The sequence below is a fragment of the Pelophylax lessonae genome (assembly GCF_965119305.1).
Source record: "Pelophylax lessonae genome assembly, chromosome: 1".
Classification (NCBI taxonomy): Eukaryota; Metazoa; Chordata; class Amphibia; order Anura; family Ranidae; genus Pelophylax; species Pelophylax lessonae.
This window is the reverse complement of record NC_138768.1, coordinates 123,940,894-123,966,671: the sequence shown is the minus strand read 5'-3', so window position 1 is coordinate 123,966,671 and position 25,778 is coordinate 123,940,894. Positions and strand designations below refer to the sequence as shown.

The 25,778-nt window shown below is 42.2% G+C and overlaps 1 protein-coding gene across 1 annotated transcript in view; it reads left to right on the top strand.

The window, feature by feature from the left end:
- Positions 1-25,778, top strand: part of JMY (junction mediating and regulatory protein, p53 cofactor) — a 179,537-nt gene that overhangs the window by 116,885 nt on the left and 36,874 nt on the right. Inside the window, exons 5-7 of the mRNA XM_082243203.1 lie at positions 9,323-9,488; positions 21,493-21,680; positions 22,118-22,204. Coding sequence (XP_082099329.1) covers positions 9,323-9,488; positions 21,493-21,680; positions 22,118-22,204 — 441 coding nt within the window. The remainder of the gene's footprint in view (positions 1-9,322; positions 9,489-21,492; positions 21,681-22,117; positions 22,205-25,778) is intronic.

The window sequence follows — 25,778 nt, the reverse complement described above, 5'->3', positions numbered from 1 at the left end:
ACAGGCGATGTTTAGTAGTATGATATCGCCACTAAAATCGTTGACGATTAATCACTAGTAGTAGCAATCAGTAGCAAAAACACACATTTGGAACATTGTGTAAATATATGGCAATTAATCGCTACTACTGGCTGCTTGTGTGCCTCACCCTATAGGGGGGCATTTATTCTAAATGCATAGCACTCTATTACTACTACTAGGGATTAATACCTGGTGATTTTAGTCGTACAAATTGCCTTTTAATTGCCTGTCCGTGCTTAGCCTTCTTTGTGTGTGTGTGTGTGGAAAGTTTTTATTTGTAAATGTTTGTCTTTAGTGTTCAGTCTTTAATTGAGTTTCTGGTGCTCGGAGTTTAGTTCATTGTTTATCCATAAGCTTTTTAGAACTTGAAATGCAAACTTTTAGAACTTGACTTGAGGGTTTAGGTGTCTTCCTTTTTGAGTTATCGTGTTCTGTTTTAGATCATACTGTACTATTATTGCTAGTCTGGTCTGCCTCAGAACATGATGTCCTTATACTTTTCTGTGTTGTTTTTAAAGTGTTATTAAACCCACAACAGTAAAATCTGTCTATAGATGCAGAAAAGCATGCTTGTTATACTCACTGTGTAACTTAAAGCGGAGTTCCAGCCATTTGACTCACCTGTCCAACGGTCCAGCGATGCGGCCACCCGAAGCCTCGATCCTCTCCCTCGGCGCCGGCATCACTGCTGTGGGCACCCGGCTGTTACAGTTTGCGGCTTCACAGCCGGGTACCCACTGCGCATGCGCGAGTCGCGCTGCGCGCCGTGATTGGCCGGCAATCTTCTGGGACCTCTGACGTGTCCCAGAAGATTGCAGGGAGGCAGGGGGAGAGGAGAACTTCCGCTCAGGGCGCCGCGGCGCTCCGAGCGGAAGTGGGAGCGGGTACCTGTCAAAACTAGGTACCCGCTCCCCCCCCAAAAAAATGACATGCCAAATGTGGCATGTCAGGGGGGTAGGAACACCTAAAGCGGAAGTTCCACTTTTGGGTGGAACTCCGCTTTAAGTGATAAATGAATCCTCTGCATTGTGTGTAAAGACTGTGGGATCCTGTATGCACAGATCCTTCCCCCTCCTGCACATTCACTCTGGGCAAGTTCAGGTAATACACAGTAAGTGTAGTTCAGCTGCACATGCTCAGTTTGATCTCTATTGGTGGAAAGAAAGCTTCCTAGTTTGAGCTATTCAGGTCACATGGTATTAACATCACACATGTGGGCATGTATACACATCCTAAATGACAGCCCAGTCCCTCCCACCCTCCATGCCCAGTAACTAAAAAAAGAACGCAGTGGGCGGGATGTCACATCTTGATTGATGGTTGATCCGTCTCCCATAAAAGCATAAGGACAGAGATTATAGAGGATTTCAAGATGCAGTGAAATCTCCTCCTACATGAACACACTGGACTCGGGCGGACCCTGCAGAGTATCACATGACCGCAGTATACAGATCAGCTAACAAGGTTTATAGCTGCAGTATTTTAATGTAAAAAGATTATTTCTTAACTGTGGGCAGTGCGGGAGGGCTGATGAACACATTTTTTTATATTACTGGGTTTACTAACACTTTAAGTTTGATGTGGTGCCTGGTCAAATATGTGGCTGGTGTGTTGTATTCCCTTTGTGAGATCGAGGCACATGAGTTTCATGTAAGCTGGGTATTGGTGTTGAATTGCGTGTTGCTCCTTCAATTCTTTCTCCTTGAATTTTCTCAACCATGTTAGACTACTAACTTAAGAATTTTGCATGCAGACTTGTGTGCAGGAAAGTTGGAGGCTGCTTTTGAGCTTGTGTCGGTGGCATCAGTTTGCCATGCATTCAGAATTCATTGACGTGCATTTAACCTGCATTTGACCAAGAAGGTTTTTCATTCCTATAGGTTTGTGTAGAAATGCACAACCTGCTTGAAGCAACCAAAAGGCCCTGGTGACAGGCTCAAAAGTTGCTTTTACATAGTCAGACTGTCCACCAAGAAAGGTTGCTTGAGAACTTAATCTACCTTCATATCTATCTTTAACATTTGATTCCTGCACTTTTCTGCACAGATATTGGTGTTGAGGACTGCATTAACAATGTTGTGAATCTCTTATGATCACGGTTATCCTTTTACTCTGATCTGCAGAGAGTTGCTTTTTTAAATATATGGGAGTGACCAAATTTCTTAGGTGTACGTTTATGAATCCTCTTTGTGGAGCGCCTTTACGCATTGTGGCTCTTCACTGTGTAAAAAGCTCCCAGAGGAGAGCCCATATATTAACATTTAAACGTCTCTCTCTCTCTCACTCTCTCACTCTCTCACTCTCTCACACTCTCTCACACTCTCTCACACTCTCTCACACTCTCTCACACTCTCTCACACTCTCTCACACTCTCTCACACTCTCTCACACTCTCACACTCTCTCACACTCTCACTCTCTCTCTCTCTCACACTCTTACACTCTCACACTCTCTCTCTCTCTCTCTCACACTCTCTCACACTCACTCTCTCTCTCTCTCACACTCTCACACTCTCTCACTCTCACACTCTCGCACTCTCTCTCTCTCTCTCTCTCTCACACTCTCACACTCTCACACTCTCACTCTCTCTCTTCCTCAAAACATCCACAAATACAAAATTCTGTGTATTCCACAGTATACAAATAAAGTGCTACAGTCTTTATAAGGTGCTCAAGTGTCCCAAATAAATAGGAGATATATAAGCGGTGTTCTTCCTTTTCCCGGTGTCACAATCTTATAGCCCCCACCTTTACACCGTATACTTTGTGGGGTGCTTCTTGGTGCTCTTCCCCTATAGGTGTGCTAAATGCTCACTTCCAAATATCAGATCATACGCCCCGGAGGATTTGGCTGCTAAACGACCAGGGGGTATTTTGCGATTCGGCCCTGCGTGACTTTAACGGACAATTTCGCGGTCATGCGATGCTGTACCTAAACAAATTTGACGTCCTTTTTTTCCCACAAACAGAGCTTTCTTTTGGTGGTATTTGATCACCTGTGCGCTTTTTACTTTTTGCGCTATAAACAAAAAAAGAGCATAAATTTTGCAAAAATAACAATATTTTTCACATTTTTTTATATGAAATTCCCCCCAAAAAAATGTAAAAATCAGAATTTTTTAACATTTTCGGCCAATTTGTTTTATGCTACATATGTTTGGTAAAAAAAATCGCAAAAAGCGTATTTTTATTGGTTTGTGCAAAAGTTATTGCGTTTACTAACAAAGGGAAAGATTTTTGTCATTTTTGTTGTTTTTTTTTTTTTTTAACGTGTAATGGCGTCGATCTGCGATTTTTTTTTTTTTGCGGTACTGCGACATTGCGGTGCACAGATCGGACCCTCGACTGACATTTTTGACACTTTTGGGGTTACCAGTGACATTTCTACAGTAATCAGTGCTATACATATGCACTGTTACTGTAAAAATACACTGGTAGTGAAGGGGTTAACTTTATTTGAGAGGGAGGGGCTGTGTGTGTCCCTAGGGGCGTGCTTTCTACTGTGATTGGCTGTGGCTTGAGGTGTAAGGACACTGATCAACGGTTCTACATAGTGGTTACGCCACGCGGCGAGTTTGTGTATTTTGCTTATACATTCTGCTACATTGTAAGTATGTATTCGGCTTCCAAGCACAATTAAACCTACATATACATACTTCACTATGCATGGCTTTTCTCTTTTATTCTAATGGTGGATGCGCAAGCGGACCCATGAACAGGGAAAAGCATATGGAGGAATCCTTTTAAGAATCCTGGTGCCAAGGCTTATGTGCAATATTTCTAAATTAGTTTTTCACGTTAATTAACGTCACTTTGCCTGTGAGGGGCTGACTGCCGCAGTAAATCTACTGACGGCAGTCGGCAAGCGGTTAAACTAGATGGACATTGCCCTCCTTTTCTTTCTTCTCCTCCTTAGTGTTGTACATAGGGTGGGGGGATGGTGGTCTGCCTCGCCTTACTGGGATCGGGTTAATACAGCCCTCCGGTGCTCCCTCGGAACTCAAAATAAGGGGCCAATATAGTGTGTAGTATTTTCCAAAATCAAACCATTTATTAAGTAAAATATATCGACTCACATGAAAGCAGAAGTTAGTTAGCCTTTTCGCCGTATACAATCAGCTGCGGCACCTACTTCTGCATTCCATACGTCACTTCCGGTGCTCTGCCCTACACGTTACGTCACGTCCGCTCACGTGACTTCTTCAGGGGTATCCCTAATGCTGTTAAAGAACCAGTGGCAACAGTTCTGGCCACTGTTTCACTGACCCTTCCTCTTTCCTGTATTAGTTTAGCTAGCCTGTTCATGATGATTCCATGTATTTTTCAACCTTTACTGAACTCTGAGGATGATAAGGCGTATGAAAGGCCTGCTCAATTCCCAGGTCTTTGCATATAATTTGCATGATCTCTATGGTTTCAGGGACTCCAAAACAGCATATTCCTTCAGAAAGGAGTTTCTTTGCTGTCGTCTTGGCATTTGCTTTAGTGACTGGCCAGGCCTCCTCCATCCTGAAAACATGTCCACGCACACTAAAACATATTGGGTATTGGCTTGATTTAGGTAATTGGATGTAGTCAATCTGAAGTCTTTAAAAAGGGAATAGTGGCTTGACCAAATGTCTTTGTGTAACTCTAGTTGGCTTTTATAGGTTATTTTTAGCTCAAATTATGCATCCCTCAACAATGTCTTGACATGCATTCCTTTGAGTATTAGATAAACCATCCAGCCTTCTTAATGTTTCTCTCCATTGCTTTAGGGCAGGGATCCTCATACTATGGCCCTCCAGCTGTTGCGGAACTACACATTCCATGAGACATTGTAAGTCTTTGAAATTTACAGAAATGAATAGGCATGATGGGAGTTGTAGTTCCTAAACAACTGGAGGGCCATAGTTTGAAGACCCCTGCTTTAGAGCCTACTTGACCTTGGCCATGGGCTAATTTCATTAACATTTTTTCAGTTTGAGGTGGGACACATATTCCATTTTCCTTGCACAAGAATCCATCTTGGTCTTTCCTTGCTCCATCCCTTTCCATGATGTCAAACCAGTTATCGGGTGCAGTTTCTTGCAGTTTCCTAATCAGTTCTTTCTCCTTCTGTATTTGTTCTCTACTTTTTTCCAATCTTTTACGAGCTTCTTCTTTTGAAAAATCCGGGACTAAAGTAATTTTCTCCATTTGTGGTTCAGTGGTCTTCCTGGCAGTATAATCAGCCAACTGATTTCCTTTTTCTTTCATGGTTTGTCCACCGGTATGTGCCTTGACCTTCAGGATAGCAACTTCCTTTGGGAAAAAGCTCTTGAACATATTTCCAGTTTTGAATTGGTTCTCCTGCAGCAGTTGTGAATCCTCTGTTCTTCCATTTGGGTCCATAGTCCTGAACTACACCTAGAGCATACCTGCTATCAGTATAGATGTTAGCTGATTGATTTTCTGTGGTCTCACAAGCCCTAGTGAGTGCTATCAATTCGGCAACCTGCGTTGAGAGTGTTGAAGGGGTTATTTGGGTCTCAACCACTTCCTCCAGTGTTCTCACCGCACATGCTGTTCTTGGGACTCTGTCCTTGTATAGGCGTGAACCGTCTACAAACAAGATCAGATCAGGCTTTTCAAGAGGAGTGTCCTTTACTGAGGAGATTTGCTGCATTTCTTCTTCCATAAGTTCCAAGCAATTGTGCTCACCCTCCTCTTCAGGGTCTTCTTCCCTCTCTGTGAGAAAGCTGGCAGGGTTGATTGTAGTACATGTTCTCACTTCTATCTCTCCTGATTCAAGTTGGATTGCTTCATATTCGCTTAGCCTTGCTGATGACAGATGTTTGGTCTTTGCTCTTTTCAGGATTTAATTTGCTGCATGTGTTGTGTAAACTGTGAGGCTGATTCATCATTACAATGGCAACCTTCTCAACTAGTAATGCAGCAATTGCTCTTACACATGTTGGTGTTCCTTGAAGGATTGGGTCCAGTTGTATGCTTTCATAGGTCACTGTGTGTGTTCTTGATGGTGATCTCTGAGTAAGGACTCATTGCCTGTGGCTCCCTTGACAGAACAATATAATTGGAAGGGCTTGTTTTGGTCAGGTAATTTGTGAGCGGGCACAATCTGGATATCCGCTTTCAACTGGTTGAAGGCATCCTCCAATGCCTTTGTCCATTTAAAGGGTATAGTTAGGGCAGCATGCAAGAGTTTCAACTTGGTGTTAGCATCTGGTATCCATTGTTTCACAATTGACACAATCCAGATGAATTCCCTGAGTTGCTTGTGGTTTTTCAGCGAAGGCATTTTAATTATTGTCTGTTTTCTTTCAATGTCGATGTGCTTGGTTCTAGGCCCTAGACCAGCCTTTCTCAACCTTTTCAACACAGATGAACCCTTGAAATAATTTTCAGTTCTCAGGGAACCCCTGCTAAAAATGACGATATTTACAACTAATGATACATTAGTGTGATGGTCAGTGAGATGAATGCTCCTTACACTTGTGGACATTGGGAAGAATTGACACCCTGCAATTCTTTTCACTGAGATATTTTAAGAGACAAAGTCTTGTTCACAATGTTCTTTTGTGTCTGCATATAGAAAGATGTCATCAAATGTACACTTTAATCACTGCCTTCATGGGCTGGTTGCCACCCGTTCAGGATTGTCATCATGGCCTTTGAGCATTCACTTGGGGAGGAAACCATTACTTGTGGAATTCTTGTCAAGGTGTACATTTCTCCCTCAAACTGGAAAGCAAAGAGTTTTTGGCTTTCTTCATCCAGGGCGACACTAAAGAAAGTATTTGCTAAGTCTATTACCATCCCTATTATAAGAGTAGGTTTGGCGCTGATCCTCCTAAATAAATAAATAAATGCTAAATTGTGCAAATTGCTGCGTGCGGCTCAGGTAAATATAATCACTAAATAAATAAATTCATAACCTGTATGCATCATACATAATACTGTGCAAAAACAATCTTGTGCAAAAAATAAAAATGTACAAACAAGAAAGTGCTAGTGCCTCATTACAAACATAAAATCAAAAGTGTCCAAATGTCTTATTTAATGTAAACAGTGTTGATCTTCAAGAAAACATGCCCCCATCCTTTAAATATGCTCCCTTGAGTATGCTGATCCTTGTAGTGCCTTCGGTACTCTGTGAATTAGTGCTCCCAAGGCAATTACCCAAGTCCAACATGTACTTCTACTCCATTGGGTGTATACTGTATTCAGGCTTGTAAGCGATTCAGTAAAGGCCCGTACACACGAGTGGAAATTCGGCCGGGGATTTTCGTCCGACGACCGATCTGCCGATTTTCGGCTTGTTAGTATGGTGCTCTCGACAACCGACTTTTTTTTTTCCGCCGAAAAAATCCTGGTGTGCAGGCTATAAAATTTCTGTCCTCCGTCAAAAATCGTCCGATTTTCGTGCAGTCAGTACAGAGATCGATGGGGAAAAATCTTATGAGAAAGACTAGGCATGCTCAGAGATAAAAGAACACATACAAAGCAATCCAACACATGACATCACTTCTGAAGTAGAATTCTGTCGCGCGGGAAATTTCGTGTGCAGTCTAGAGCAAATTCCAACCAACAGACACCACTCTGGACAAAAGACGGACAACCGGTCGGCGGAAATTCATTGTGTGTGTATGAGGCTTAAGTCTCTTCCCGGTAGATTTCATGGTACAGGGTTATGGGCCATACACACTAAGATTTTCTGAAGACTTTTTCCTTTAGATTAACCAAAACCATATAATACGAGGTCAAACCTAAACACTTTAAATTTGTATGCAATCTGGCAGGCCCTTGCACTACATAGAAAAGGTAAATCTGAAGGAAATCTAACCACAAAAGTTGGATAGTGTGTATCCAGCTTTAGAGACAAGCAGCCTTTTGAAACATGTTGTGGTTTCCAATCCCTTTTTGTATGGGGGGGTGTGTCCCTAAGAGGGTTGGACTTTCCTCCCACTCCAATGCTAGTGGCCCAGATGTAAGGGGTATATCCTTTGGTAGGCAGGGCTTTTGAATTATAGTCCGGGCGCGCCAGAAACAACTAAGCATGACATTTTCTGGTCTGTTAATTGTGGAAATCGTAATGTTACAAAAGCGTCCTTACCATCTGTCTCAGAATTGCACAAGTTAACCTCTGTGCTTTCAGAGAATTCGTGTTGCTATGCTAGTCATTTCTCACCTTCAACCCTCCTCCTGCTTAGGTTTATTAGGCAGTTTGCACTTTCTAGCAAGATGCCAATCCTACCACAATTAACCACCTCCCACCTGGGCACTGTACATATACGGCTGGGTGGGAGTCTCGTACTTCTGATCGGACGTTCCCGAACATCCTGCAGAAGGAGCGAGATTGCGCTACCACGGGCATGTGCAGCGGCGCAATCTCGATGTGCCTGTGTCCCTCAGACGCATAGCAACAAGTTTTGGCAGGAGGGCCTTGTGATTGGCCCTCCTGATCACATGACGGCTGTTAATAGTTAAATGGGCATTAACATCATGTGACTGACCCAAAAAGGGAACTAGCAGCAGTCCACCATGACAGTTGTTGGTTCAAACTGGTTCTGACCACAAATGTCTATTCTTTAATCAAACTGGAAGGTAGGTGGTTGGTTTTCATCAGGCTGTGAGTGTCATCACAAGCTCAAACTTTTTCCTACAGTTAACAGAAAAGTATACATTAGCTCCTAAAATTAAATGACAGGGAAAAAAGTAACAGTGTATATATACATATATATATATATGTGTGTGTGTGTGTGTGTATGTATGTATATATATATATATATATATATATATATATATATATATATATATATAATATATTTGCGTATATAGAGAATATATTTACTTATACCCTTTCTCTGTGTGGGATGTAAAACGGGGGGACTTCCCCACTGTCTGTAGTTAAGCCTGCCCCTTCTAGACAGACACACGCTCTCTGCCACAGTTAAGAGGGACTGATGGGGCTATGCCATTACATGCCAGACACCTAAAAAAAGGTTGAACACGTTTATTTATTTTATGAAAATAAAGGTGAATAGAGATATGCAATTCTATAGGCTGCATTACAATTGGCCTTTTGGATCAGTGTGTTCACAAATAATTTAAATGCTGTTTTTGGAGCGTTGACATGGTTTCCATGCCAGTAACCGGTTTCTTTTAGGCTTTCTTTTTCCAGGCTGCTGTATGTTTATTTTTATTCATTTGCCAGCAAAGCATATAAGACAAACATATTATTACAGCGTTACCCTTATTAGGCAAGGTTCTGTTTTAATGCAGTCCTATGAGCTAATCTTGCTTTTTATTTTGCTCTTTTAGATGCAGAGTTTACATGGTGGAGAAGAAGCAATAGCTGTATTGGACCAGTTAGAAGCAGATTATTATACTCATCAGCTTCAGCTATATGAAGTACAGTTTGAGATTCTCAAATGTGAGGAGCTGCTACTTACAGCTCAGCTAGAGAGCATCAAACGCCAGATGTCAGGTAAATTTCCTTTACATTTAAATGATTTGTCTGTTTACTGAAATCTTTGAAACCCTGTATATTTTATATATGAAAATGTAAAGTTATTCAGTTAAAAGTGGAACTATACAGCTGTAACCAAAAGTTCTGCAAATTACACAAATATAAATTTTTACAAAGTCTGCTGCTTCAGTGTTTTTAGATCTTTTTTTCAGATGTTACTATGGTATAATGAATTGCCAAACAAAAAGGTGGAACTGGGAATAGGACCCAGACACCCAAGCGGTTAATTAGCATGGCCAGAGACTTGCACCAGCAAGTCTCTGGCCCTGCTAATCAACCGCTTGGGAGTCTGGGTCCTATTCTCAGTTCCACTTTTCTTGTTTGACAATAGATTTTTTTTTGGTTTACAGCAGGACACCACAAAAGTGGTTTGGACACTGGATGGTTTACTTGTTTTACATATACAAGTTCTGCTCTGGTGGTGTCCCGATCCTGCAGCTGAATCAACTGTAGGAGACGGTCCTGGCACTTGCGGGACATTCAGGGGCGCCCTGAAGCCTTCTTCACAAATGCAGTGGAAATGTTTTTTTATGGAATTAAGTGCATTTTCATGGCAAAAATGGACTTGGCAATTAATTGCAATTCATCTGATTACTCTTCATAACGTTTTGGAGTATATGCAGTTTGCCATGATAAAAACTGAGGCAGCAGATTTTTAAATAAAAAATTATTTGTGTAGTTTTTAAAACTTTTGGCCACGGCTGTAGTGTGTGCATCAAATATTGCTTAAGTTGTTCAGTGAATTAAATCCTCTTGGCACATGGGGGATTTATGTAGTCTTTAGCCTGTTAGTGAAGATGTCTGAATTTTCTGTATCCAGAAGATGACCAGACAAAGATATTGATGTTGCTTCGTTGGAAAGGGCAATTGGACTTTAGCTTGGGTTAGTCATATACATTGTATAAAAAGTTTGTTCTAACAGTATAACCTACATTCCCCACCAAGCCTTAAAGTGTTCATATTTTGTAAAAATCAGAGATCATGTCATCTTTGTTTTCTGTTCCCCATGTTTCAGGTTATAATGCACATACTTAGCACAGATCTCTTTCTCACTTTGTTTTGCTCTACAAGTATTCATATATGGCAGCCTTCTAAGCTAACTTAAGCTGGCCATACACTGCTTAATATTTGGCTGATTCCTGCTGAATCCGCAGAAATTCCAACATGTGGTTGTCGGTAGCTTCACGATCCACATATAGCAAGACTCAAATAAAAAATAAACAAAGTTTGAAGAATGGTTGGGCAAACAGTGACGCAGAGATGCAGTCACTGTTGGGCTATTGCTTCACTTGCAGGTGATTGGACACTGGCAAATAGCAAATCTAAAGCCCAGCCATGCACAACTCCTCCTACTTAGCATGCCTTCAACTTTGTTAGTGTCCATAGGTAATAGATAATTTTCTCTTCTCTGAAAGATTGTTTCCTTCACCACTGAAATTGTTCTTTTAACAATTATTTCTGGGTTCCTGCTTCAACTGAAGGCTCTTTTCACAGCAGTTTTTAACAGGACCCGTTACCATGAGTGCCACAGATTTTTTTTTTTTTAACCAAGATGCTGGCTCTTCAAGTTCAGGAGATCTTTATTTTTAGATCTCTGGGCGACCTGCTTCACCAGGACAGAGGTCAGACAGGCTGTTGGTCAATGTCCAGAGGATGATGCAGACTCTGCAGAACTTTGGCTGGATCCTGAAGTTCCAAACTTTAGCTATGGATCGGATGCACCACTTGGAATGTTGTAGACACAGCCCTGGCATGCAATATTCTTCTGTAGAAAAAGCTTCTGACCCTTCATCGAAGGCACAGTATCTGTAGTCCATAACTCACCCCTTAGTTTGTTTCTGCATGAGGGTATAAACTTGATGGTGGTCTCCTTCAAGGCTGTCCTGTATGCCCATTTTAATTCTAGGCTTTTGCAGCCAAAATTCTGTTAGCATGGGACATATAGGCTTGCTCTCTGGATTTACTCATGCTTTTGACCAGCAAAACCAGGATGGGCCTCAAACAATGAATGTCCAATGGGGTGCTAGAGTCAGAGAAGACCCTTTTCCCAAGTGGTCTGAAAGGTGCTGAGGATGGATGCCAACCTATTAGTCTGATGAGGAGTCCAGGATTTCCTAATCGTTCAGGGCACACGGGTCATCAAAGGAAGCTCAACTGCTGATCAGCGTCCCAGTTCTGGATCTCCCTGTGAGGGTGCAGTCCAACAATCCATTATAAGGGCGGCACCAGAAGTCAAATTGCTCTAACAGTGGCACAACTCATTCCAGCTTAGGCAGATCTTTACATTATGGCCTTGTCCATGGTGCACATTCCAGAAGTGGGAAATTTGCAAGCAGATTTTCTCATCTGTCAAGTCGTCGATTCCTGAAATTTTTCTTTCCAACAAGAAGTGTTTCTGATTTATGCTTTCCCCCCCCCCCCCCTCTCAAGTTCCTTACTTACTAGCTCTGGAGGATACAGAAGGAAAACATTCCAGTTATAGCACCCAGGAGAGCATGGTACTGTCTCAAAGTCCATCCTGTCTCTGAGTTGCAGGCTTTGAAGGCATGGCTGTTGAAATCCAAGCCCTGGAAAACAGAGGACTTCTGGGTTTGGCTATCCTTACCCTATTGAATTCCAGGAAATTGCCTTGCTTTGTCTAAGCATACATTTTAGTGGAGCAAAAGAAGTTTCACCACAAGTACTCTGTGGGACAAGTTTTGTCCTTCCTTCCTTCAGTCTGGATTGAACAAGTCCTTGGCCTTGAGGACCATTATGGGTCAGATAGCCTTGGCGGTGCTGCTCCAAAGACCCCAATGTTTTTTTTTTTTTTTTTCTATTCTTTCTCCTAAGTTTGCCTTCTTGTTGCCATCATCTTAGTTTAGAGGGTTTCAAAATTGGCAGCCATATCCTGTAAGAAACCGTTACTTCTTCTTAATAAGGGCATAGTTGTTTTCAGGCCAAGAGCTTTTTTTTTTTTTTACCCAAGGTGGTCTCTGTATTCCACCCTTACCAGCACATTGTTTTGTCATAATTTTTGGGTTGGAGTATGCAAATCTACCTCTCAGCTACAGCCTCTTTTTTGTTTGAATCCGCATCTGGAGCTGCACATCCCCCTCATAATCCAATGGGCATAAAAAAGCCTTTTCCTATTCTTAGTCAAGCTGATTGATCATTATACAATGATTGGCCCAACTCCGAGAGGTTTTTCTCTCTTGACAAACTTGATGAAAATTTTATTAGCAAATGCAATATTGTAATTTTAATAAAAATCCCCTTCATTTTTCAAAAAACTACAGCGCTATAATTTTCTGTAACATTCAAAGCAATATGGTAACTTGGAGGTATTCTGTACTCAGTGGTTGTACAGACCACCTCCAGAAATATCTTTTCTCACCCGAGCATAGTGCACCAGCTGATTAAAATGAATTTGTCACTCCCACCATTCAGAATAAGTATCCAAAGACCTCTTTTCATTTAGGGCTCTTTCACATGGAGTGGACCGCATGTCCGTATATTATCCTGTTTTTTTGCGGATGATATACGGACATAATTTATGTCAATGGCATTGCGGATGTCAGCGAATTCGTACTTTCAGTTCTGTTCCATTTTTTGGAACGGAAGAGAACCCTATTTTTGTTCCACGTAAAAAACGGAACGGATGCAAAATCGGATGTCAGCGGTGTCATCCGCTGACATCCGCAATGCCCATAGACATACATTATGTCCGTATATCATCCGCAAACGGATGGGATGATATGCGGACATACGGAGCGGATGACCCAAAAATCATCCGCTCCATGAAAAAAAAAAAAAGTGCCGGAGCGAACATGACAGCTCCCTCAGGGGCTTCGTTCTAAGGCAAGTATTTCATAATGAGCTAGTATGCGATGCATACTAGCTCATTATGCCTTTTTTCTTGCAGGTTTTGTTTTTTTTTTATGTTGTGAGGATACAACCCCTTTAACAAAGTGGAGTTACTCTTTATAGAGTCAGTTAATAAGTGTTGTAGACACTTTTGAAATCCTCATCTGCTGACCGTTCCCGCAGTTTAAAACAGCTTTCACAGCTCTCCTGCTAATCAGAGCAAAGCAGGCAGGTGACACATCCATGTCTGCTCAGTTTCTGCAGAGCAGACTTGCTGCGCTCCATGGGCAGCCAGAAGTGAACTGACACCGCTGTCTGGTTCCCACCTGACTACCCTCTGGTCCGATCTGCCTAAATGGAATAGGATGGATCCCCTTCTTTTTTTATTTATTCATTTTTAAATTTTTTTTTTTTTTTTTTTTTAGAGGACCGGATTATACCCAGAGGTAGACAGGAGTAAATGGACATCAGAAAGTCTATTTACACTTGCCTGTCCATAGGGATGCATAACCACCCAATCAGGTCCGCCTGAAAAACTGACAGGTGGCCTGATCGGATGGCCTGTGAGAGAGGGACCTTACAATCACAAGGTGAGTTTGTCTAATTTAATTTAGGAAACATTACAAGGACTTCCAAGACTGTTTAAGGATGCATGTCCCATCATGCCCTTAAAAAACATCTGTTACCGCAACTCGCTGGTTTAAATGAATCCGAAGGATGTGTTTAGGCCGATTTATTTGTTCTGTGCTTGAAATGCATGATTTACTTCAATGGTGACAATGTGGATGACGGCTCTGAGGCTGTTTTTTGACTTGCTTTATGTTGCATTCCTTTGAACATAGCATGTCCTTTTAAGATGTGTTTGCATTGTAAGCACAGCAGGTCAGGCTCAGGTTTTTTGCATTGGAAAGCACAGGTTTTAGTTGTTCTGTGTTCAAAGGCAAAAGGCAGCAATATGCATTGATTTCCATGTACACAAGCCCCTGAGGCAAAGTTAAACGTTAGTTCAAAGGTCAGGTAATGTTTAGAGATGTGGGAGGATTAAACCTTCTTTTTTAGCGACAAAGCACCTTCTTACATCTCCTAATTATAGGGTAGCAGGCTTTCTCTGTAGTGCGTGTAATAGCAACAAAGTTAAATGCTCCTATTGGTATCTGGAAGCCATTTAAAGGATTTTTGAAAGCCTTCACAACAAATTGTGAACACCTGTGACCAGCCATGGCCCTGTCAGCCTACCTTATCTGTGTTGGTTCTCTAGGCAAGACCTTTTTATTTATTTTTGTTTTTATTTATTTTTTAGTTTTGAATAAGGCTGCATTCACACTTAAGCGTAGCGTTTTTTACCGCGATTTTACCGCGATTTTTGCCGCGATTTTTTCAGGCGTTTTTCATTGACATCTATCAAAAACGCTGGTAATCAGCCCAAAAAGAAGCTCATGTACTTTTTTCAGCTACAGGCGTTTTGCAAAACGCTCAGATGTGAACAGGGGCCATTTAAATGAATGGGGTTTTACTTGTTGGGCGTTTTGGAAGCGTTTCTTTTGAGCGTTTTTGGAGCTGAAAACGCCCAGGTGTGAATGGAGCCTTAGTGAGGACGGTTAGATCTTCTGTCATGTTTTTATAGCTTTCTTTCTTTTTTTATTGCACCTAACCTTAAAGTGTTACTAAACCCAGAAAACCCCCGGCATTCACTATATCTGGTCTCCCATAGTACACAGAACATGGAAATGCAATTGTTTTAATAAATATAAAATGCTAAATACCTTTTCCCCATCAGCAGTTAGAGCAGTCTAGCGACCTATATTCGTGTCCAGCCAAGCACTGATTAAAGCTTGTAGGATGAGTTTTCTGACTGTCCTATGAGACTGCAAGACCCCTGACCCTCTGTCTGGAGAGTGCTGATTGGCCCTCTGCTGATCGATTGCACTCTCAAAAACAAAAAATAAATAAATAACCTCCCTAGCAGTATACACCAAACTGAGCATGTGCAGCTTGACTCCATAGACTCTGTGTTATCAGGAAATTATCAGGGGACAGTGAAAGAATGAAGGGATCAGAGAAACCAGGCTCAAACAGCCATTTTACACAATGCAGAGGATTACCCCTTTGGTTCCACAGTAAATAAAACAACCATGCTTTACTGCATATACAGATGGATTTTTACTGTTGTGGGTTTAGTAACACCTTAAGGTGGTTGTAAACCCTTACATATAGCCAGTGAAGGGACTGGCCTCAGATGATACAGAGATGACTCAAACAAATCATCCTCCATAAGTTGTACCTGTCTTTCTGTAGTTTTCTTTTTTTTTTTTTTTTTCCTACATCCACCGCTGAATATTTAAAGCTTTTCTGAGAGTTCAGAAAAAAAAGGGAGTGGAGAGCTGAAGTCACACTCAGCAGAGCTCATTTGAGGAGATCTCCGAGAGCTGATTGGACTGAAGGGGCACATCCCCTTCACACAACACACGGGAACAGAGATGAGGCTGTCAATCAGCTGGAGCTCCAACGCCGGACACCTTTTTTCTCTTGGTGCCAGGAAAACTTGTCAGAAGTGATTCATTCTGATAGCAGAGGAACGAAGCTGCAGACAGAAATGACACTTCGTTTTCTTAATTGAGATAAGTACACACTATAGAGAGATATATACAGGTGCATCTCAAACAATCTGAGTATTATTAAAAAGTACATTTGTTTCAGTAATTCAATTCAAAAAAGTGAAACTCAAATATTTTTTATAGATGTGTTACACACAGAGTGATATATTTCAAACTTTTTTTTAATTTTTATTTTTTTAAGCAATAAAATTTGTATTGAAGTTTTGTGTTTATACATAAATTTCAGCAGAGGTAACAGAACACATAAAGCATCAAACAGCAACTAAAGGTGGCCATACACTAGCCAAAAAATCGTTTCAACTAAGTTTTCGAAAAACGAAAAATCGGCCGTGATAGCAGACGATCGTGCCATCCTGTAATGAACGAATTTCGAATGCTAAATCTTTCAATGGACGTTTTTTGTTCAGTTTGTCACATATGCCTAGTGCAAACAGTTCAGCCGAGAAACACATCAACCCTTCAATTTATCGTTCGTTCGGCAGAATTTTCCAAACTGTTCCTTCGATTTTTTGGCTCTGAAAAGTTAAAAGCTATTTTCTATTTGTGCCCATTACCTGGACAAAAAACGAACGATCGGACCAAATGACAGATTTTTCGGCTAGTGTATGGCCAGCATTATAGTTTGTGACCTATTCATGTTAACAGTATAAAAATGACCGTATTTGTCCATCTCAAAATCTTGAACTTGACGCATCTTCAAAGTCCTAAAATAAGTACATTTCTACTGAACAGCGTTTAGTATTCTGAAGTGATTGTGTCCAGGAAAGAAAGAAGTGTAAGGGAGAAACAAGCAGATGTAAGATAGTAACAGAATAGTGGTGGTAGGATTATAGAAAGGATCTTCCATTCATGTCAACAGTATAAAAATGACAGTATTTGTCCATCTCAGAATCTTGAGCTTGAAGCGTCTTCGAAGTCATAAAATCAGTACATTTCGACTGAACAGCGTTTAGTATTCTGAAGTGATTGCGTCCAGGAAAGAAAGAAGTGTAAGGGAGAAACAAGCAGATGTAAGATAGTAACAGAATAGTGGTGGTAGGATTATAGAAAGGCTCTTCCATATGGCACCTCTAAGAGACGGTGGTTGTATCTGAATGATAGCCCTTTATGGGGATGTTGAAGGCCCTAGTAAGGTTAAGTCGTACCATTTTCACCCCGTAGTAAGTTTATCATAATCTTCAGATTGTTTGAATGTAAACAAGGCACCCCAATTCTTTTGAAATTTTTTGGTCAAGTTATTAGCAATGGCCAGAATTTCTTCAAAGTAGTAAAGCCTATCGATTTGATTTCAGCCACTCACTTGATAGTGGGGATTTGACTTGTTTTCCAATATTTGGAAATTAAAGATTTGGCTGCATTAAGTAAGTGCATAGTCAATGATTGCTTGTATTTTGGGAAAGGGCAGTCAGTCACATGTAATAGACAACAAGCAGGTGATGGAGCTGACTTTGTGTTAGTAATTCAAAAAGTCAGGTTCTGTACCTGGGACCAGAAGGTTGTTCATAATGGGCACTCCCACCAAATGTGTATCATATCTCCTCGCACTTGGTGACATCTCCAGCAGCTGTCAGAGGTCTGTGGGAACCATTTGTTAAGTTTAGATGGTGTTGCGTACCATTGTGTCAACACTTTATAAGAAGTTTCTTGTAATCGAGTGCTAATAGAGCATTTGTGAGCTAAGATACAGGCATTCTCCCATTGAGAATCGGTTATTTTATTTCGATGATTATGGCTTACAGCTAGTAAAAACCCAAAATTCAGTATCTCAGAAAACTAGAATATTACGCAAGACCAAAAAAAATTTTTTTTTTAAAACCGAAATGTTGGCTTACTTACAGCCTTGTCCATGTACAGTATAGTATGCACTATACCAATATTTGGTCGGGGCTCCTTTTGCATGAATTACTGCATCGATGCGGCGTGGCATGGAGGCGATCAGCCTGTGGCACTGTTGAGGTGTTATGGAAGCCCAGATTGCGTTGATAGCGACCTACGGCTCATCTGCATTGTCTGCCCACACTGCCAAAAGTACCAATACCTAGTTTAATGATCACGGTTGGCCAGCAAACTCGCCTGGCCTAAACCCCATATACAATCTGTGGGGTATTGTAAAGAGCAAGATGACACACCAGACCCAACAATACAGACAAGCTAAAGGCCGATATCAAAGAAACCTGGGCTTCCTTAACACCTTAGCAGTGTCCATAGGCTGATTGCCTCCATGCCACACCGCATTGATGCAGTAATTCATGCAAAAGGAACCCCGACCAAGTATTGAGTTTTTAATGCATTCGAAATCTAATTTTCTGAGATACTGAATTTTGGGTTTTCACTAGCTGTAAGCCATAATCATCAAAATTCAAAGAAAGAAATACTTGAAATATATCACTCTGTGTGTAATCTATATAAAATATGAGTTTCACTTTTTGAATTGAATTACTGAAATTAACCTTTTGATGTCGATCTATATTTTTGACACGCACCTGTAATTTTTTCATATTTAATGTCTGAGGTTTACAACCACTTTGGCTGATATGGCTGCACTAAAATTTTGGTACAGCATTGTCAGATGCCCCAATATTATTAGCCTTTCCTATTCACTTTTGTGGGCCGCACCTGGGGTAGCACTGCTTCTCCTCTATAAAGGAAAGGGATGAAGTTTATGATGCAGAGCACAGAAAGTTCTCAGCATCTTTTCTACACAGTGTGCTTTTTAGATGACGGGGTTAAGATTCCATTTCCTTCCTGACATATCATGTTGAAGCGCAACTACACTTCATGTGGGCGCCTAGGGCACAAAGTGCAGTTCATTTATTTATTTATTTTTTTGAAGCGACTCTCCATCCTCAAATCAAAATTCCTTCCTCCACTCTGCTACATGTGACACAGAAGAAAAGTATGGCCAAAAACGTTGGCCATACTTCTCGTTAAACGGGTTACATTCAAGGCATGCCCACTACAGTCGCTCTTAACCAAGCTGTCAAGCCAACAAATGGTTGGTGTCGTATTTGATCACATGTGCAGCATCATGGCAACTGCAGATCAAGCAGAGGCTAAAATGGCAGCTTCCTTGGCTGTAAAGGACAGCACCTCATTTTAAACAAAATTTTTTTTTTCAGTTAAATGTTGATTAACCTTCGCTAGAATCCTCTTTTTGAATGGGGGGGGGGATGGAAAGTTGCTATATACATTAAACTTTACTGGCGGAATATAGCTATTGTTGCTGAGGATCATCATCTGTTATCAGTCTATAAAATATCAAACAAGGAAGATAAAATGGGGTGTCAGTTATTTGATTAGCGTGACTCCCTTGTGTCTAATTATATCACCCTGCATTTCAGAATCATTTTTAATGACAGCCTAGCCTTACAGTAAAGATGAGTCATGGCTTCTATTTAAATGAATGCATACATCATTCCAGAGTTGTGACAGATATGTTCTGCAAGTTTTTATTGTTATTATAAAGGTCAGATAAAACAGTACATTTTGTGTAAGCCAGCTCTTTGACTTTGTTTTCTGGATTTGAATGTAAATGGAGAATGTTTCATGTTTTATGTGTAGCTAACTATGTTTAGATCTAAGAGAGATGTATCCTATTTCCATATAGTGTCTTAAAGACAACGCATTGCCTAAAATGTGTCTACCTAAAGAAACATGATTATCAAAATTTTGTTTTATGTATAAATCTGCCATCCATCTTTACAGCTTAGAATAGTACATTCATTCTCAGTTTTATCCTCCTTATCCACACAAACACAAAAAACCTCCTGCGTTTGAAGTGGACCCATACAGTGTACATAGGCTATATCTCAGTCCTAGCTTGTATAGATGCACTTCGTTTTGCTACCCTCTTAAACTAGGGAAGTCTGGAAGAACTAAAAAGACAGAGAGGGCACATAGACCTAGCGCTTTATTAATGTAATAAATGGTAAGTATTCTACTCACAAGATGACAAATGTAGCAAACACATCACATAGTACAGCGTCATTAAGTCCACATTGCATCGTATCATATGGTAGATGAAAATCCAATAGGCTAACACATTTCGAGGACTAGCCTCTTCAGAGCCCTCTGGGCTCAGGGCTCTGAGGAAGAGGCTAGTCCTTGAAACTCGGAACAAAAGGTCACACGGAGGTTGGTTTACTAAAGGCTCAGGTGGGAGAATCTGTCTACAGGACAACTATTAGTCATGCAGTCCACAAATCTGGCCTTTATGGAAGAGTGGCAAGAAGAAAGCCATTGTTGATAGAAAGCCATAAGAAGCTCCATTTGCAAGAAGCCATGTGGGGGACACAGCAAATGTGGAAGGTGCTCTGGTCAGACGAAACCAAAATATAACTTTTTGGCCTTAAAGCAAAACGCTATCTGTGGCGAAAAACTAACACTGCACATCACCCTAAACATGTCATCCCCACTGTGAAATGTGGTGGCAGCATCATGTTGTGGGGATGCTTTTCTTCAGCAGGGACAGGGAAGCTGGTCAGAGTTAATGGGAAGATGGATGGAGCCAAATACAGGGCAAACTTAGAAGAAAACCTGTTAGTCTGTAAAGACTTGAGACTGGGGCGGAGGTTCACCTTCCAGCAGGACAATGACCCTAAACCTACAGCCAGATCTACAATGTAATGGTTTAGATCAAAGTACTGTATATTCATGTGTTACAATGGCCCAGTCAAAGACCAGATCTAAATCCAATTGAGAATCTGTGGCAAGATTTGAAAAATGCTGTTCAGACTGATGCTCTCCATCCAATCTGATGGAGCTTGAGCTATTTTACAAAGAAGAATGGGAAAAAAATTCTCTCTGTAGATGTGAAAAGCTGGTATAGACATACCCAAAAAGACTTGCAGCTTTAATTGCAGCGAAAGGTGGTTATAGAATGTATTGACTCATTTACGTTTTTGGTTTTAACAAAATGTGGAGAATTTCAAGGGGTATGAATACTTTTTCAAGGCACTGTATGTACAAATACTAAATTTTTATTCAATACCTCGGCCACATTTACGAAATAATACAGTTAAAAAAGTGGCAACATTCTGTTTCAAGGGGATGTGCACTGATTATTTTTCCTTGTTTGCCCAGTTTGCTACACCACTGAAACCAGGTATTTTCCTGGAGTACCCAAAGAAATCCGGAAAAGTTGGCCTTATCCAGCAATTTTTTATCACTTCTATAATTCCAGAATGGTACAAGTCTCCTGCCTGACGGAGATGGAGATTCTTTGCAGTGCGATTTGAGTCCATTCATTTTGTATGGACGCAAATCGCACCACAAAAGTATCGGTATTCTCTATTGGCAAGTACTTGAATGAAAGTATCAGTACTTAAGCTTTCCGATTTAAAATGAAAAAAAAAAAAAAAAAATGGTGCAACCCTACTATGGCTTTATAAAGGATGATAGTCATCAATAATCTAGAGGTCTAACTTTTAGCAACCATAAAAAAAGAAAAGAGCGGTTTGTAAAATAACCCCCCTCCCTTTCCATTATCTTTGTTTCTGCAGAGAAAAGAGATGAAGTGGTCTATTATGATACATATGAAAGCATGGAGGCAATGCTTGCAACTGAAGATATGGCAGCTTCTATCCATTTACAAAGAGAGGAACTGCATAAACTTCAGCAGAAAGTTCGGCAGCTTGAAGCAAAACGTGGCCGAATTTCAGCCAAGAAAGCCTACCTCAGAAACAAAAAGGTGCTGTTACTAAAATATGCGATTCACATTTTTGCCTTTTTCATGTAGCCTTTCTATAAATGACTTTATAAGCAGCATTATGTAACCAAAAGAAGAAGCGAGCCTGTGGTTTTTCCACACCGTTCAGAGCAACAGGTTCACTTTAATGTAGCCTTTTCCTTCTACTCCCCCACTGCTTAGTTCAGCTTCTGGGACCAAATGCATGTCCTGTGTAAGTTACGAGTCATTAGAGTCATAGATTACACTGGGCTGCCACCGTGCGACAGTGGCGCTTGGCCCAGGAAGTTTCCGATATGGGCATAGAGGACACAGGAAAGGTAAGTATATGCTGGGAATATATCGGAGGGCAGAGTTAAAGAACTGTTGATGTGCCCTAAATTACTACAATTTTGCCTTCATTAGCATATTTTTTACTTATTTGATGTCTTTTGTTTCAGGAGATCTGTATTGCCAAGCATACAGAGAAGATACAGCAGCGATTTCCTAGTGACGAGGAATATGGAGCACACCAGGCTGCACAGCTAGTATGTTTAAACCTTATATTTAGTTCACATGCAGACATTGGATTTCTACAGACTTGGTTAATTTTCCATACAAATAAATATATACTGGATATCATCACCACGGAGCAATAAAACAAACTTTTTAGATGACCATTTACCATTTAGAATTTGCAAGTGTTGGTATGGTATAACTGTATCCACCACTTGCAGAAATGTTGCTGTGTAGATGATAACTACGAAAGCAAACTGTGACTTTTTTGTGTGATGCGATTAAATGAACATCATACCCTTCTGCATGGAACTGCAGCCCAAAATGGCTGCAGTCTGCACACTAGACCATTGTAGGCTAGTGTGAATGGACCCTAAAAGCTGACCATTCTAAGCACCCTGTCAGTGTTAAAGTGGTTCTAAAGCGTAAACATTTTTTACCTTAATGCATTCCTTGCATTAAGGTAAAACATGTTTAGGCATCAGCATTCTCTCTCTTTACTTTACCTGAGCCCTCATTCAATTCAGTGATGTGCACATCTGCAGCTCTTCTCTCGCCTCAGTTCCAGGTCTCATTGGGTTTGCTGGGGCACCGGGAGCCATTGACTTCCCGTGCTGTCCATCAACACCAGTGACAGGGGGCAGGGCCGAGTCCCACTGTCTGTGTCAATGGACACAGCCAAGTAGTAGAACAATTCTCCTGCGCTCAAGTGAAAAACAGGCCGGAGGGAAGAGGAATACTTCAGACTTAAGTGGACAAAGCTTGTGGTCTTGCTGCCCCCTCAGGATCAAGGGTATCCGAAACCAACTAGGGAACAACAACAAAAAGAGTGGTAATGCACTAGGTCGGTGCGCCCCTTTTTCTTTTTGTTGTTGTTCCTCAATGGACACAGCAGCAGGGCTTGGGAGCGAGCACGCACGGGTGCTTCCATGGGAAGTGGCTTTCCATGGGGGCACTGGACAGGGAGGAGGGGCCAGGAGCGCCAGCGGAGAACCCAATAGGAGGAGGTTCGCTGATGTACTGTGCAATTCCACAAGTATAGACATGTTTTGTTTTTTTGTAATTCACCTTTACAATCTCTTTAAATAGTTTGTGTCAACTTCTAACTGTCACTTTTGCTGAACAGCTAGGTCTGGTAATGGAAATTGAACATTTACAGACTTTATGGCTAGATCCCCAGGGAAACCTAAGGACCCTTTCACACATGCGAACCGTTCCAATCCGCCTGTCAGTTTTTCAGGCGGATCTGAACAGATGCCCCATGCATCTCTATGGGGCAATGGATATCAGTGGCGACATGTCTGCTGACATCCGATCCGATTCTGTCCGTCAAATCCGGATGGATGGAAACCCTATTTCTCTTACGTCCTCCGACAGTCGCCGCCTCTTCATATTCGTCACAATGGGGTGATTGACCTTTCTCCGTAGGAGTAGCTAGGCAACAGAATATGTCAATATTAAAGCTTTTAACATATCCCACCCCCAGGGGGTGGTCCCCTCAGTCAATACCCTCCTGCTTCCTGTTCCATACCTCAGTTTCATTGACTAGCTGTTAGGAGTTAGCTGGCTGTTTCTGTGCTGGGGCATTTTGTCTCAGCCTTTATCTTCTTTTTGATTTTATTTGAGTTTTTTTCTCTCTCTTTACTTAGCTGTTACTTTTGTCAGCATTAGTTAGTTCTTCTGATGAAGAGGATCGTGCGGGCTGGGTCTCGGGCTGGCCCCCCTGATCGCAGGTTGTGGGCCAGTGGCTTCCCAGCCTGCCATCGAGCGTTCAGTCAGGTATTTTTCCTGGCACTGGTGAACGACCCATCCCTGTTCGCTGCATGGAAGCTGTGGTGAGGTGGCTACCTCACTGGACGCCATGCGGTTTCGCACCGTAGTTCTACTGCGTCCTGGCTGCGACTTTCCCTGTCACATGTGCAGTGGCTTGATCGCTTGTGCAGGTTCCCCACGCCATTCAGAAGGTAAGTGTACTCTGTGTGGGGACCTGTCTGTTTAGTGGGTGTCAGTCTGGGACTGTGTAACCCTGCATGTCTGTTCACACTGTGGGGCTCCCTGTCTGGATGCTGCTGTGGGCTGCAAGGAGGGGGGCTGTGATACACTGTTCTGTGTTACTAACTGTGTGATTCCTCTGTGTGACATGCTATATGTTGTTGGGCATGCTGTGGTACATGTTTGTGCAACATGCGGCGGCCGCTGCTGCGGTCTGCCATTTTAATGTTAACTACAGGCTTATGAGGGCTTCTTCTATAAGCTGGGAGCGGCGGTTTTGGCGCCAAACGCCGCCATTTTGGCGGCGATCGCTCCGGCCTCATGTAGCACTGCATTTACCTCCTCCCCCGGCGGCCATTTTCTTGTAGCCTTCCATAGGCTTTATAGGAGCGGCTTCTGGTACATCACTTCCTTTTCCCTGGGCACACCGATCGATACAGCAGCAGCAGTGATCTCTCCAGGTTTTTATCCTCCTTAGTCTTGTGTCCCTGCCTAAGTTTGTAGTTTTCCCTGTGGGGGTCGACTTGTGCAGGTGTGTGTGAGAGGTGGGCTGCGCTCGCCGCGCTTTTAAAGGGGCAGTTACCCTTTTTTTTCTCCTACACACTTCTGGGGGCATGGATTCTCAGGAAAGCAAATTTCCTCCCCCTTTACTGGGTGGACAAGGGGCTGCTGCTGTTTCCCCTGAGGGGGGCGATTTGGCCACAGTTGTGGCTAACCTGGCTGCTCAGGTGCAAATGCTTGTGGCTGCTCAATCCACTAATCGGCCCAGAGTTTCAATATCCTCTGATTCAGAGGGCGAAGGTGATGGGGCTGCTATGGCTGGGGTCCCCTTATCGGGGTCCCGTTCGTCCCTGGACTTTGCAGGGTCGGAGGGGGATGCAGAGGTTGAGGGGGTTGATGATTCTCCCCCTGGCTCGTCTGAAGAGCTTGCAATCATGGATGAATTGGTTGCTTCTATCAAACAATCGCTGCATTTAAAGGATGAACCGTGTCCACCTGCCGTTCTGGCTTCTTATGGGACACAGCGGAGGCGCAAAACATCGCAGGTTTTTCCTTGTACTGAGGATTTTCAGCGCGCTGTTAGTGAACAATGGCGCAATCTAAAGAAACCTTTTGCTGTGCTGTGCCAAGTAGGTTCAAGCTGCGTTTTCCCTTCACACCCGCCACTGATGAACGCTGGTGTGTGCCGCCTCCGGTGGATCACGCGGTGGCGGTTTTGAATAAATCTACTGCGATTCCGGCAGAGGATACCCCGGTGTTCCGGGACCCTACGGACAGGAGACTGGAGTCTCTTGCCCGTCATACTTACTCGGTTACCGGTTCCATGCTGAAAGCTATTTTTGCTTCCCTTATGGCAGCTCAGGCTGTCGCGGATTGGACGCAAGTACTCAGGTGCGTCCTGGTGGCTGATTCTGCCCCGCCGACGACTTTGGCAATGGTGGATCAGATCCATCAGGGGGTCATGTATTTGTGTGATGCGGAATTGGATGTGATTCCTTTGGCTGCACGTGTGCACAGCGTGGCGGTGTTGACACGCCGTTTGAATTGGCTAAAATGTTGGTCTGTGGACCAATCGTCTCGCAAGACTTTGGCTAATTTGCCCTATTCGGGATC